Source organism: Pyrgilauda ruficollis, unplaced genomic scaffold, assembly GCF_017590135.1.
Source record: "Pyrgilauda ruficollis isolate IOZ18807 unplaced genomic scaffold, ASM1759013v1 scaffold2, whole genome shotgun sequence".
Taxonomy (NCBI): domain Eukaryota; kingdom Metazoa; phylum Chordata; class Aves; order Passeriformes; family Passeridae; genus Pyrgilauda; species Pyrgilauda ruficollis.
In genome coordinates this window covers 31504441-31517651 of record NW_024519206.1, presented here as the reverse complement: position 1 = coordinate 31517651, position 13211 = coordinate 31504441, and the positions used below count along the sequence as shown (strand labels likewise).

The window sequence follows — 13211 nt, the reverse complement described above, 5'->3', positions numbered from 1 at the left end:
TACAGATATCTGGCTTTAGTAAGAAAGAAACAGTATTCATAATTATCAATTTGTCATTAATATTATTCTTGAGATATCCATAGTTGTTTACCACATTTTCTGTGCAGCAATTCTTCTTGTCAGTGAACCATAACTTTGCAGCCTAAGACCAGAAAGTGGTGATTAAACAGAAGTAGCAGGACACACACAGGAAAAGTTGCCCTCTCTGTAGCAAGGCTCTTCTCACTTCCCACTGCAACTGAATTCACCGCTGTGGGCTCCCTGACCATTTCCCTCTTCTCCCATTCTCAGGTGAGAAAGAACTGGAGCAAAATCACAAGAGACATCTACCTTATGTTCAGTTGCAAATTCAAGAGTTGCTGATTTCTGAAGTTTGTAGGCAGGCCGTTCTGCCCCTTGAGCTACCTGTTGCTTTTCGTCTCTGTGAAGTACTAGCACTGACACATTCAGCTTTCCCTCGTGGCATTCCCAGGTCAAAGAGAGAGACATTTCTGAATTACAGTGTCCAAAGGGCATAGTGTTTTGTTTTTGTTTTCCCTCTAAGTGAGAGTGTGAAATTGTAGACTTTAACTGTCACTGAGATATGGAAACACATGGTTTGTGTTAACTGCCTCTCATAGACGGCTGATGCCAGTCTTCAGAGTAGAGTTACATTAATTTCTCAGGGAGCTACATGAACCAGCGGGATTGTGCTTTAGAAAAGGAAGTAGATTATAAAAAAGACAGAGCAAGCTGACCAGTACTGTGAGGCATGATGAAAGTACTCTTTTTCTATTATTTTTTAATTGATTCATTCAATAATGACTGAATGGCTAATGCTGTTTTTTTTTCATTCTGGTAATAAAACTATGTCAAAGCTGCCAACTGTGTTTGAGCAGAGGTCAGGTAATAGACACCAATCTCACTCCTGACTCCGTTTCAGAGCATGAGGAGTTGTACAGTGACATACCTCCAGTCCAAAGGAAGTCCAAAAGGCTGGTTGCCTTGTACACAGGGTGTTACGGAGAATTCTCTATGAGAATGGATACTTCTAAGGGCTGTGAGAACCAGCCAGCCTCTGGCCTTATTCACCCTGACTCTCCCTCTAAAGTAAGTCTCTAACTTTAGGTGATCCCTTTCCAGTCCTGGTAAATCCTTTCTGAGGGGGTCCTGGACTCAAAGGGAACCTGAAGGCAGGTGATGTGCCAAGAGTGGGTTGCTGCCAGCCAAGACTCTCCATCCAACCCATTCTGCTTGCCGCCTCTATTCAAGCAAACATTGGTGGAAAAAAGAGGTGGTTTAGATAAAGCTGCAGAAGGTCTTCTGGCACCAGCAGCCTCTTCCCAGCTGCTCTCTTTCCCCAGAGCTAACAGACTTCTGTGTGGAATAAGCATGAATTACTGGGAATTGCCATACATATATTGCATTCTTTAGAAACCAAGCTGGGCACAGACAGCAGTTCTGGCACTAACAGGGGTTCTGTGCATGAGCAGATCAACTGTGCTGGGTGCAGGAGAAGCTCATCTGTGCTGGACATGGACAAAAAAGCTGGTCTGGTCATCTGCTCTGGAGAAAGCAGATAGGGTGTGCAGACCTAGCTCAACAGTGGAAGAAGCTGTATGACCCGTCTAATCTGAAAAGCCAGGCAGCCCTGAATTACAGAATAACCTAGTGCTGCTAAGTGTTAGTGCACGGTATTTCACATTCTGCTATTTCCATCCTAGTGGGATGAAAATATTTATGAAATGACATATCTGCAACAGCAAATATTCACATTTACCTTTTGCACTGGCCAGAAGCGTAGTGATGCAAGCAGTCTTTTGGACAAATATTACATGAAAGAAACAGGACCTCAAGAACCCTCTTAAAATGCTTTTCAAATGCTCCTCTATGTGTGAAAGTAGGATTCTTCCTCATTACTAAAAATGTTTGAACAGTATGGTGAAAGTACACGAGTACTTGCTTTTTCTTTACTTAAGGGAAGTGAGCTTGAAGAAGGTAGCCTAAGACATGTCCTTATACAGGGATAACAGCCTCCTTGTCGGTTGTTAGCTACAATAACAGCCTCTCTGGATGTTGTTAGCTACATTTTCAGAAACAAATGGTGGATTAAGAGTCTAAAGAAAAAAGATTCAGGAAGCTTATCTGAGCCTAATATTTCTGAATGAAACAAAATCCTGAAACCTGCATAGCTAATAAAAGGTTTTATAGCAATTAAAAAACACTTTCCCTTTCATAGGTCTTTTTAGAAGGAGACTGAGAATGGTGCAAGGTTGAGGATAAAAAGCATGCTTTCACATTAGGAAAAAACGAAGCTTTTCTGAATTCTCTCCACATTCACAACTAGTTTGTTACGATCACACAGCACAAATGGTATGAATCCTGCAGTTTTTAAGAGGTCACTGTTCTCAGACAAGCTCATTTTGAAATCAGAGTTTGGCCTGTTCTAAAATCTAATTGAGACCCTAGGATCTGGCTTATTATGGTTACACATTCCCTTTATAACAGGATCTTTGTTTCCAAAAGGTTCAGTGCTACAATAAAATAAATTCTTCAAGTGTTCTGAGACAAAAAAAAAAAAAAAAAAAAACCAAAAACCAAAAACCAAAACAAACAAACAAACAAACAAACCACCCAAACCCAAAAAAATCTATACTTAAATTTCTCCAAATTTCTCCAGATATTTCTTAGGGATTTAGCAGTCTTTCTTTTTAGGTCTGAATTAATGGTCATTATCAAAGCTTTGGAAATATATACTGTTCATCAAACTGAAGGTAAAAGGGAGAATCCTGAAATTTGGGGATGGTATCACTTCCATAATTGCATTTTGTTTACCCTTTTTCCTGCCTTTGCATTTGCCATGGCTGATTTGCAAGGGTCTTTTTCCATTTGTAATCATCCTGCTCCTCCTGCCTGACTGCTGAGGAAAGACCCACAGCCCAACAGTGATAATGCCTTCATCACTTCCATGCTCATATAAGCAGCAGTGTCAACAGCCTGGATTGTTATTGTAGCAGAAGGCAGCTGAAAAAGGAGACAAGGGATTACTTTGGGCTCCTTTTCATTGCTTTTCCTCATTTCCCTTTCCCAAAACTTTGGAGAGGCCACCTCTCTGCTTTCCTTCTGAGCAAAGTCCCTTCCAGAAGGAGGGCTGTGATGCCAAAGGAGCAGTCTAGTGGGGCAAGTGACACAAGCAAATGATGTGAGAAGTGGTTAAAAATACGAGCTCTAAGTAGTGCATATATGGTAAAAGCTTTAATGGAAGGAGTTACTGAATGGAAAGAAAGTGTAGCGGTATATATAGCATGGGAGTTTACGCATATCTGTTTTTCTCTTCACTAGTGCTCATGTACCTTTTTAGGAGAGAAACCTGAACATGCAAGCAAAGGGAAGCCTGCACAGGTACCTTCCTCTCCACCTCTGGAAGGGCTGGCCAGGGCTTGCACAGGACTCTGCAGTCAGCACCTGCTCCCAAGCAGCACGAGGTGATGGGCATGGCATAGTAGCCCGTGGAGAGACTGGCAGAGCCCCTGAGGGCCCAGGCACAGGGGAACTGGAGGGGCAGCCCTGCATGAGGTAGCTGATGCTGTGCTCCAGCAGGAATCTGCAGGTCCAGTGTGCTCTTCCTCTGAGGCTAAGAATCCTTTCTTCAGGATGGTTGGCTTTAACTATGCAGTTTAAGTTCGATTATTTGCAATTTGAAGCAGGATTCAAGATCAAGCCCCTGTTAGTTCAAGCTATATACATATACTAGGTGGGGTTGAAGCTATACAATTGAGAGTATCTTCTTCTGAGTAAAATGCGATTTTTTTTTAACCTATATTCTGTTGAATTATTAAGGTTTTTTCTTTCATAATAAAAGTATTTATTCTTTGTGACATTATAATGTGGCTTGTTCTTAATTTCTTTTAATACACAGGATTTATTTTCCTTTGAAAAATTCTCACTGTGTAAGAAGGTGTTGTCGCTTTAAATATCTATGCTTTACCGGTGCTTAATTTTGAAACGTTTTTACATTATACTGTAAGTGAACTGTTTTTCCATACAATGCAAGCTTTTTTTTCCTTTTTTAGTTGCTAACTTTACTACTGCCTATGTTTAGATTTGGGGGAATTTGTACTGCATGCCAATCTGTAATTACATTCAAAAGCATCCTTTCCTTCACTTCTCATTTCCGTTCCCCAGGAGACAGAAAAAAAATAGGTTACTAGAAAGGTTCCTCTAAAGAGAGTGAAGAGAAGAGCATGGTTATTGAGAGATAATTGCTCAAAATGTTTACTAATAAGTGACCACTGGAATTAGATTAATTCTTTGCAGCGTAGAATTTATTCAGAGAATTTAGTGATATCGTCTGGTAATTATCCCCTAGGCAGACTGATGATTACACATCTCCTATTGCCACAGTTAGACAGTGGCCATTTCTGTGAATGCATTTCAGCCTATGGATCACTGGCAAACAATTTATTCTGATTATTCATTATCCATCATATGTGACTGGTCATCCAGGTTGCATACTTTCATTCCTGCTCCCTTATTGTTGCCTCTTACAGTGGGAGAAGAAATTATAGCATAATTAATACTTTATCTTCATGCTCACTTACCATTAGCTGCCAGAAAAGGGAGGTTTTGTTGTAAGAGAAAAATAAACCAAAAAAGAAGATCAGGAAAGAAACCTATTCCCTGAGTGTTCATGGAGGGGAAAAAAAAGCAGCAGCGACTTTATTTAAATACCTTTTCTTGAAAAGTTAACCCAAAGAGGCATTGACAAGGTCATTCAGAATGTGAAATAATTCAGTTCTGGTGAACCTTGACTCTCCTCTGCTATTTTGTTAGGAAGCACTTTACATCCACAGCTTTGAGTTCTTTCCAAATTGAAAGCCCTTCCCCCACATGGCTTCAAATATTTAGAAACAAAAAAGGTGTTTGTTTGGTTGAAGTTTTTTTTTTTTTCTTTTATTTGATTTCTTCATTTACATCTAAAATAGCTCAAGCAAAGTTTAGGATCGTTTGCACCAGTAAAAACAATCCCAAGGCTACATCTCTTTTTTTTTTTCTTTTTTTTTTTTTTTGAGAGCAATTTTTTTGTGCATGCTTGTAATTATCTGCTGTAAATTCTAAAATTAAGTGGATCAGAGACTGCCTGTTTGTTTTCATTAAAATATTTAATTTCTGAGCACTAAGGCCCAAATCCCAGGCCCACTGAAGTGAATAACAGAGTTTCTTCCAGTAAACTAAGCTTCAATCCTATATCAACGTTGCAAAGCTCTGTTGCATTAAATGAGATTGCCTTCTCATAGGCATATCTCTATATATAGATACAGATATAAGAATTCCTCAGCATGAATCACTTACATGTACGCAAGGTAGATATATCCTGCACAGAGGAAAACATATGAATGTACATCCTTGTCTGCAGGAATGGTATGGGTGCAGGCACAGGGATACGAGCGTGTCTGCCCTGGTACACCTGCACGTAAGGACGTATGTGTGCTTACACACACATATAGGCAAATCCATATTCAGATATTCCCTACTAGCACACAAAACTGTGGGCCTGGCTACATAGAGATGGACAGGTACTGTACTTTCTGTTTCTCAGGTATGTTTTTCTAAACTGGTTCCCACCTCCCTAGATTAATCTGTGCCTTCTCAGGTTTTTCTTTAAACCAACCAACCCCTCTTAATTCTCACATTTTTGATACAGAGAAACAGATCAATACAGAATGGCTTTCCTCTTCTGGAAGCAGTTTGCTTTCATTTGCTAAAATTGAAATCTTTGATTTGGTATGCTGGGGGGAAGGGGGAGCAGGAGGGAAGAAAAAAACAAGGGAAAATAGGCTTGTTTTCTAAAAGCCGAGGAGACAGCATTAAAAAAATGATGTGAGCAAATCATCTCATAGGATGATTCATGGTCACATTCCTCAGTATCTTGTAAAAAAATAATATTTATATTTTCTGATCTCTCCAGATTTCCAGCACTTCTAGCATCCATCTTTTACTCCTCTACCTATTTCCTATTTCCTTCCTGCATTATTTTCCTTGCAGCTTTTCACTACAGTGAATCCTTGCCTTTTAAATAAACTAGAAGAGAGAAACGATTCCCACTCAGAGCAGCGACAGATAAGCATAAAGATCTCTGGGATTCAGAATCCAGTTAGGTAAAATAAGTGTGCGGAAGGTTGCCTCGTGGGGAGGAAAAAGCCTTTGGAGTGTGCCCTCTCGTGGCCGTTCTTTATTCAGCATGAATATTTGTACCCTTAAATACAGTTATTTTCAAAAGAAAATTGTCGAAATCATTCAAAATACATAAGCGACACATCCTTTGGTTTTTTTTTTTTTCCCTCCTGAACTGCCATCTTGCCTGTATAGGGTAGGTATCTTCTGGGAAAAGACATGAATATATACATACATGTATCCCTCTGCACATGAAAGTAGGCATCACCTGATCAAGTCAGTTCACCTGGAATTCTGTATGAAGTGGTACAAAACAATGGAAGTGGTTTAAATAGCTGGCAGACTTCTCTTTTTTTCCCCCTGGAATTTCTCCTGAAGGTAAATCTTTCACTTTCCATATTTCCATCTGATAATTCCTGTCACCTTCTCAGGGGCTGATGTCAGCAACCCATTTCATTGGTAGTTTAGTTGCCAGGATCAGTTGGCAGAATCCCAGAACTGCCAAATAAGCTGTCTACTTAAAATAATGAATGAATTAGTAGCCAATCATATTTATAAGTATTGAGTATCTCTGTTGTTGAAACTGTTGGATTCTCTTGTCACAAAATTATATGACCCCTCTCCTCAAAAAACTATTTTTAAGACTTTGAAGTAACACAAAGTTCCCTTACAGCAGAACTAATCAACGTTTGTAATCTTATTTTGATATGCAAGTAGAAAGTGATTTTCATGTTTTACTTGTAAGAGTGCCAAAGGACAGTAGGGTGCATTTGTAACTTTTGCCCAATACTCACAGTCATTAGTTTTGCAGAGATCTGTCTGGATTTGTTAGCTGTGAAAACTACCTGCCAACTATTTTGCTGATTTCCTGGACATAACTACACCTGTTCTTCAGACAAGTTTACTGCATTTATTTCCCCTCTAATTGTCTGAAGTCTGTGTTTGTTTGAATTGTGGTCTATTTTAGAAAACAGCGGTCTCAAGAGAGAGCTGCATGCACAGGGTGCCCTTGTTCATTCACTCAATTTCTTTGTATGTTTGAGAATATGGCTGATGAAAGATGAAAATGCTATTTTTTTATAAAGGCAAGTAGTAAATGTGGCATCTGAAAGACATGGGGAAAGGCTTGTTTATGTGAAGCCATACCCAAAGAAACAAGAAGGCTAAGTCTTATTTTGCTTTTTGTTGAAATTTTTTTTTGTACAATATGAGACGTTTTCATTAATTTTCATTGATTTCTTATTGCTCTCTATTGAGGCAGAGTGAGTTTGACATTAAAAGCAGGAAACACATTAACCTGGCTGTGAGCAGAACATGGCTGTGTTCTCCTGCTTGGTGTTTAAACTTCATGCTATTCCCAGTTTCCACAGAATGAAAAGTGGAGACCGTCCCTGTGGCTATATTCTATTCCTGTCTTTTTAACTCATACTTCCTATATGACATGTCACTTGCCTTTGTTTTTTGCCTCACTTTCCTTTACATTAAAAAAATATGGTTTAATATTTGATAGGAATAACTGCCAGTGCACAAGAGGACAGGATCTCAAAAAGGGTTTACTTAAGTTGTTGCAGCATTGACACCTGTAAAATGTGGTAGATCCTCTGATGTTGGCAAGTGACCAGATGAATGGTTGTAGATGAAGAATATGCTTCAGTAATCTGAAGTTACTCCACAGAGTGGATTTATCATTTCCATTATAAGCCCAAACCAGAGCTCAGTTTTTACCTTGCTAATAGTCCCTCCCTTGTCCCAAATCAAAGAGGTATGGAAAGGCAGCAGGTATGGAAAAAATTGACAGAGCAGCTCTCCTGCCTGGGCTTTCAGGATTGTCATAGTATGAAGGAAGAGAACTGTGGCAGGGAGAAGAAGGCATGAGAATACAGTGGATGCCCCTGTCCTGCAGCTCCATAGCGTAAGTCCTCTTCAAGTAATTTAGCAGCAGCAGTAGGACAACGCTATGTAAATCAAGCTGAGTGACAGTGCTGGTGGCTGGTGGCGGGGGATCGGTGGCAGGATGATTGGCCAGTATGCGGGCAATGGCATGATTTTTGCTGCTCACGTGACCGCAAGAGCCAATGGCTTCGGGAGCCGCCGTTGGAGGGTATTGCACAGAGTAGGCATATATCAAATTCCAAATTCCTTTGTGTCAGAGCTCAGGAGAGACAATAATGTGTTTACAAATTATTGCGACGCACACAGTAAAGAGAAACCACTGTTCATGCCATATGTGTTCCACTGTGCTCAGAGCGAGCTGCTGAAAACCAGGTGGGAAATCCGACTCAGAGATAGCTTAGAGGTTTCCTTGCTTTTATAAATTCATTTCTAAACTAATGTCGAGCTACCCCTGCTTCTAACGACCTCTGGCACTGACACCTTCTCCCTGCTTTCTGAAGTGGAGGGGATGGGAAAACTGAAAAGCCTGAGCTCTCATGCTGAAAGAACTGATAATATGTATATTGACATATATAAGGACTCCAAAGGCAAGGGCTCCTTGTACAGTTGGAAATCAGACAGCCAGCAGGAATGTCTGCACTTAAAAAGCATGCACACTTCTTGTGCATGGCTTCCCTGCAATCAGAACATCTGAGTCAACAGGTTTTCAGGACTGGAAACTCTGAGTGTTGTCTTGATTGTTTATACCGCTGCAGCAAACTTTTAAACAAAAATGCTTGGAGTTTCTTTGCATACTTTGCCTACCATATGCTGTACCAAACAAAACAATGACATTCTTTTAAAACCGTCTTGGCAACAGGAAAAATGCTTTGGCTAGACAGCATCATAAAAAGTTGCTGTTAGTTAGATGATAGACTTATTGCAAGTAACTGCTATTGATGCATGCATTAGCATACCCACATACACTAACAGATTTATGTGCAGATACACATACATTGAATTAAAATGGGTTCTTGTCCTATTCATGTAGGAACAAGACAGCAAAGTACAACTTTAGAGCTGTTTCCTATGGGCAGTTTTTGTGAGCCTTAAGACTTTACTTACTAAATACATATATTCTGAGCTCTTACTGCCTAGAAGTTAGGGGGAAAAGAACTGTGAAAGAGTTCAAAATACACCCTACCAAGGTTGCATTTTTGGCAGGAGTGTTTTAGGAACAGAATCTTTTTTCCAGTATGCAGAAGTCTGCATTACAAATTGGATCAGCTACAGCAACTTGTCCAGTTCTATTGAAGTCATCTGACAGTCCCTGCAACTCTTTATTGCCGAAGATGCTGTGTTAAATTAAAAAAAAAAAAAAAAAAAAAAAAAAAAAAAAAAAAAAAAAAAAGGAAGGGAAAAAACCCACAAAAAAGCCATCTCACTTCTAAAACTTAAAGCTGCTTCATCTGATTTTATAACTTCCACTATAATTTTTACATGAAAGGGCTGTTTTTGAAGTAGTTTGCAGTTCACTTTCTGTCTTCATAAACTCCCCAAAAGGCTACAGGCTTTTTTCTTTTACCATCAACTCTGCAATCCAGCCCTTTACTGCAAGTACTCTGTATTTACAGGCAGAGTTTGGAGGACCCTGCTGCAGCCTGACTTTATGCTCAAGATTGGTTAGAGAGCTTCCTCCCTGTGTGACTGACTGTACTTAGCAAGTGTAATCTGCAGCCAAGACTAAGTCAGAAAAATCAAATTCCTTCAGAGTCTTACCCCCCCATCCCATTCCTCCTTCTCCCTTCCCCCAAGTCTCATCCTACAACCTTGCAGAAAACATTACTGCTGAGGAGAAGAAAATAAATTAATTGCAGTTTTGGCAGAAAGGATATTTTTCACTTAGGGCACAAAGGATATTTTACAGGTTTTTTTTTTCAAGCACTCACCTGATTCTGCAAAAGTGATGATTTCTGAGGTTTGCTCCACAACTTCATTCATTTCGGCTCTTCTTCCAACATCATCCTCTATTTCCACATAACCATCCTCTCCCACCTTTCCCACGTGGAGTTTTTTGATGGCATTTAAAAGTGCTGCCTTGGGCACTGGCTGGGTGATATTAGGTCTGTCCCTCAAGTGCAACATGTTCAGTATGTGCTTCTTTACTGCTTCCACCATCTCAGGCTGTGAGCTGGGCACATCCTTTGAGAGCGTGGCAAGGGCACATGATGGACAGTCAGTGACTGAGCTGTGCCCCTCGGATCCTGGGGTTGGGGAACTCCTCACTATAATCCAGCAAAGCACCAACAGAAATCCTCTCTTCCAAAGCAAAGGCATCCTGGCAGCAAAAGTTGTTGTGATTCCCTTTTTAAAAGGCCCTGCTTTTCCTCCCCCTTCACGAACAGTTTTTTTGGGGGCTGGTTTAGTTTGTTTGTTTGTTTGTTTGTTTTTCCTTCTCTTCAGCAAATTCTCTGGAACAAGAACCAAAAGTTTTCTGTGAAGTTTTGTTTGCAGGTTCCCTCTCTGAATGCAATAAGTGCTGTAGATGTTTGTGGCTGTCAGGGAGAAGAGTTCTGACTCTGTCTCAGAGTAGGAGAGAGACACAGAGAGAGGGAGAGAGAGAGAGAGGACGGATTGGCCTAAAGTGAGTGAGTGAATGAGAGAGGGAGGGAGTTTTGTCTGTGAGTAAAGGCTATGATTAGGAAGGGGGAGGAACAGGCAGGCTGGCTTCCTTATGCTCATTGCTCCCCTAACACACACCTCTCTTCAAATGTCACTACTCGTGGTTCCTTCCCTCCCCCCTTTCTAAAAGATCTTCTCATTCCTGTAAATTTGCGCTTTTTTTTTTCCTTTTTTTTTCCTCTCTGCTTGACCCCTCCCCCCCCCCAGCTGTAATTCCCCCCCCTTTTTTTCCTTTCTTTTTGTTTTGTTTTGTTTGTTTTATTCCTTCAACAGTATCACTGGCTTAACTAAACAGAGGAAACATGAATGAATGAAAAGAGTGAAATCTTTAACGAGCACCTTGCTCTTGGTCCTGCCTGGTATTGTTAGGGGTAGCAGGAGCTGTTAAATAGCTTGTGAATGAGATGGGAATGAGGGCAGGGGTTCTGAATATTTTGAACAGAACATTTTTCTGCCTGGAGTAGAAGGAAAAAAAAAATCTTTTCTGCTCACTTCTAAATGCTGAGGGTTATCAACACTGGCAAAAGGTCTGACAGGCACAAAATAGCACTGTTGTTTGGAGGGCTCTATAATACATGATACACTCCCCAGCTGCAATATGCAAAACAGGCACTGAAAGCCTAAGCAGGAGTTGGTACATATATGTGACATGACATGGTAGTGCCATATAATAGCCCTACTTCTATGCTAGTCTGTGCCTGGAAGTTCTTGGGTAGATATATTTAGGTTTGGGGTTAATCAAGCAATGCCTGAAAAATGCTTTGAATGTGAAGTGTTACATGTCATCTGGCCAAATCATACTTGCTTCTGACTCAGGCAAATCCCTCATCGATGCCAATAATAATTCTGTCTGAGTGAAGGCTGAGTAAGATCTTCTACATTTGGCCCATTGTTGTTAGAAGGCACTTATTACTTCATTCATTTAAATCACAGAGAGCAATCATAATATTAGAATAGGACATTGGAAATTAAAAGAAATCTAAAGCACTAGAAGAAATTTCAACCAGTGCTGGTAGCCTCTTGTCAGTTTGTGCTGGAGAGGGCTTTGCTATGCAGTGAGAAGGCATTCCCTGTGCCACTGCCATGGCTTCAGGTTGCCTGTACATTCTCTATTCTCTCTGTTCTGTTCCTTACACAGCAAAGTTGAAGTTTACAAACTCGCTTACATTTGAATTTGATAATGGAAAAATAACAGCTATAACTGTATAATATTGAGATTCTTCCCTTTCAGGCATTATCTTGTACCTATTTTCTCAGAGCAGCTTCTTCTTTTTTAGCGTTTACCCTCTTTCTTTTCATTCCTTTCATTCTCTCTCTACCACACCTTTGTCTTCGCAGATGAGCTTACCTCCTACCCACCAAATATTCCACTCTCAGTATATTACTGTCAACCATTGTATTTCACAATTTCGTGGAAAAGGAGTAATTTATAAATATAAGCATTGAAAGGTCTCTAATTTCCATGAGATGACTACAGACACATGGGCTAAGAGACAGACAAGGAATTATAGGTAGAGTAAAAGAAACATACAGAAGTAATTGAACAATCAGCCAAAGTCTTACAAATGTTATATATTGCTAGTCCTTTTCAATTAAGATCTTTTATAAGGTTTTTACTGTTATAAGGCATCCACAATACCGCCTCATCTGTGTTTTACTGACCTCAGTTACTGTACTGTTATATACTGTTACACTTACAGGTCTGTCAGCATTATAAACCCTGCAGCCATTCTTATAAACACATCTTTGTAACACAAACCTCACTATAATACATCGAATTTTCTTGGATCTTGTGAACAGCCCAAAGTCTGTAATTATACGAAGTCTGAAAGTCAGCTTGAAATAGAACTAAAAGTTTAATTGGATGAAAAAATAATTTCAGATGAAAATATGCATTCATGATTAGATGTACTAACAGATGACATAATTAAAGGAGTTATATATAGTTCTAATATAGCACCTATCCTAACAGTGTCTGATGAAAAGTAAGGGAGCGGCATAAATCAAAATAAAATGCAGATAAGTATGTCTGAGTTCTTGCTGTGGGGTATATGTTGCTTGCTATATACTACAGGTACAGTTACCGCATACAATCTCTATTACATAGAGGTATAGCATATTTTACTTGCATGCCATGATGATGACAGATTTAATGTTAGAGCATAACTTTCTAAAAACCACTGCTTTCTAAAAGAGATACCAATACCGCTGATACATGGTTTATTTGTACTTACATTTATATACATATATGTACAAAAATAGATACAGAAATGTGTTTGAATATATACAGTAATGGTGGCTCAGACTCTTTCTACAAATTACCTGAGCTGCAAAATTCTGTACATGCATTCATTCAATGTAACCCTAAGAGTATGCAACAGCATGCACAGGAATTAAAAGTTTCAGTTTGAAAGAAAAAAAGCTGATTGAAAGTTTTACCTCTCTAGTCCTGACTCTCAGAAGGAGACTGCTGTATTGTGCTTTAAGAATTGCTGAAGTTCGTC

At 39.7% G+C, this 13211-nt stretch overlaps 1 protein-coding gene across 2 annotated transcripts in view; it reads right to left on the bottom strand.

Annotated features, from left to right (window-relative positions):
* INHBA (inhibin subunit beta A) overlaps positions 1–13211 on the bottom strand; it is a 19658-nt gene extending 6447 nt beyond the window's left edge. Inside the window, exons 1-2 of one of the 2 annotated variants that reach the window (XM_041466598.1) lie at positions 13147–13211; positions 9975–10496 (exon numbers count right to left, since the gene is read on the bottom strand). In XM_041466598.1, the coding sequence (XP_041322532.1) occupies positions 9975–10362 (388 nt within the window). In that variant the 5' untranslated portion in view covers positions 10363–10496; positions 13147–13211. Of the gene's footprint in view, positions 1–9974; positions 10768–13146 lie in introns of those variants that run through there. The other variant, XM_041466597.1, reaches the window with a different exon arrangement.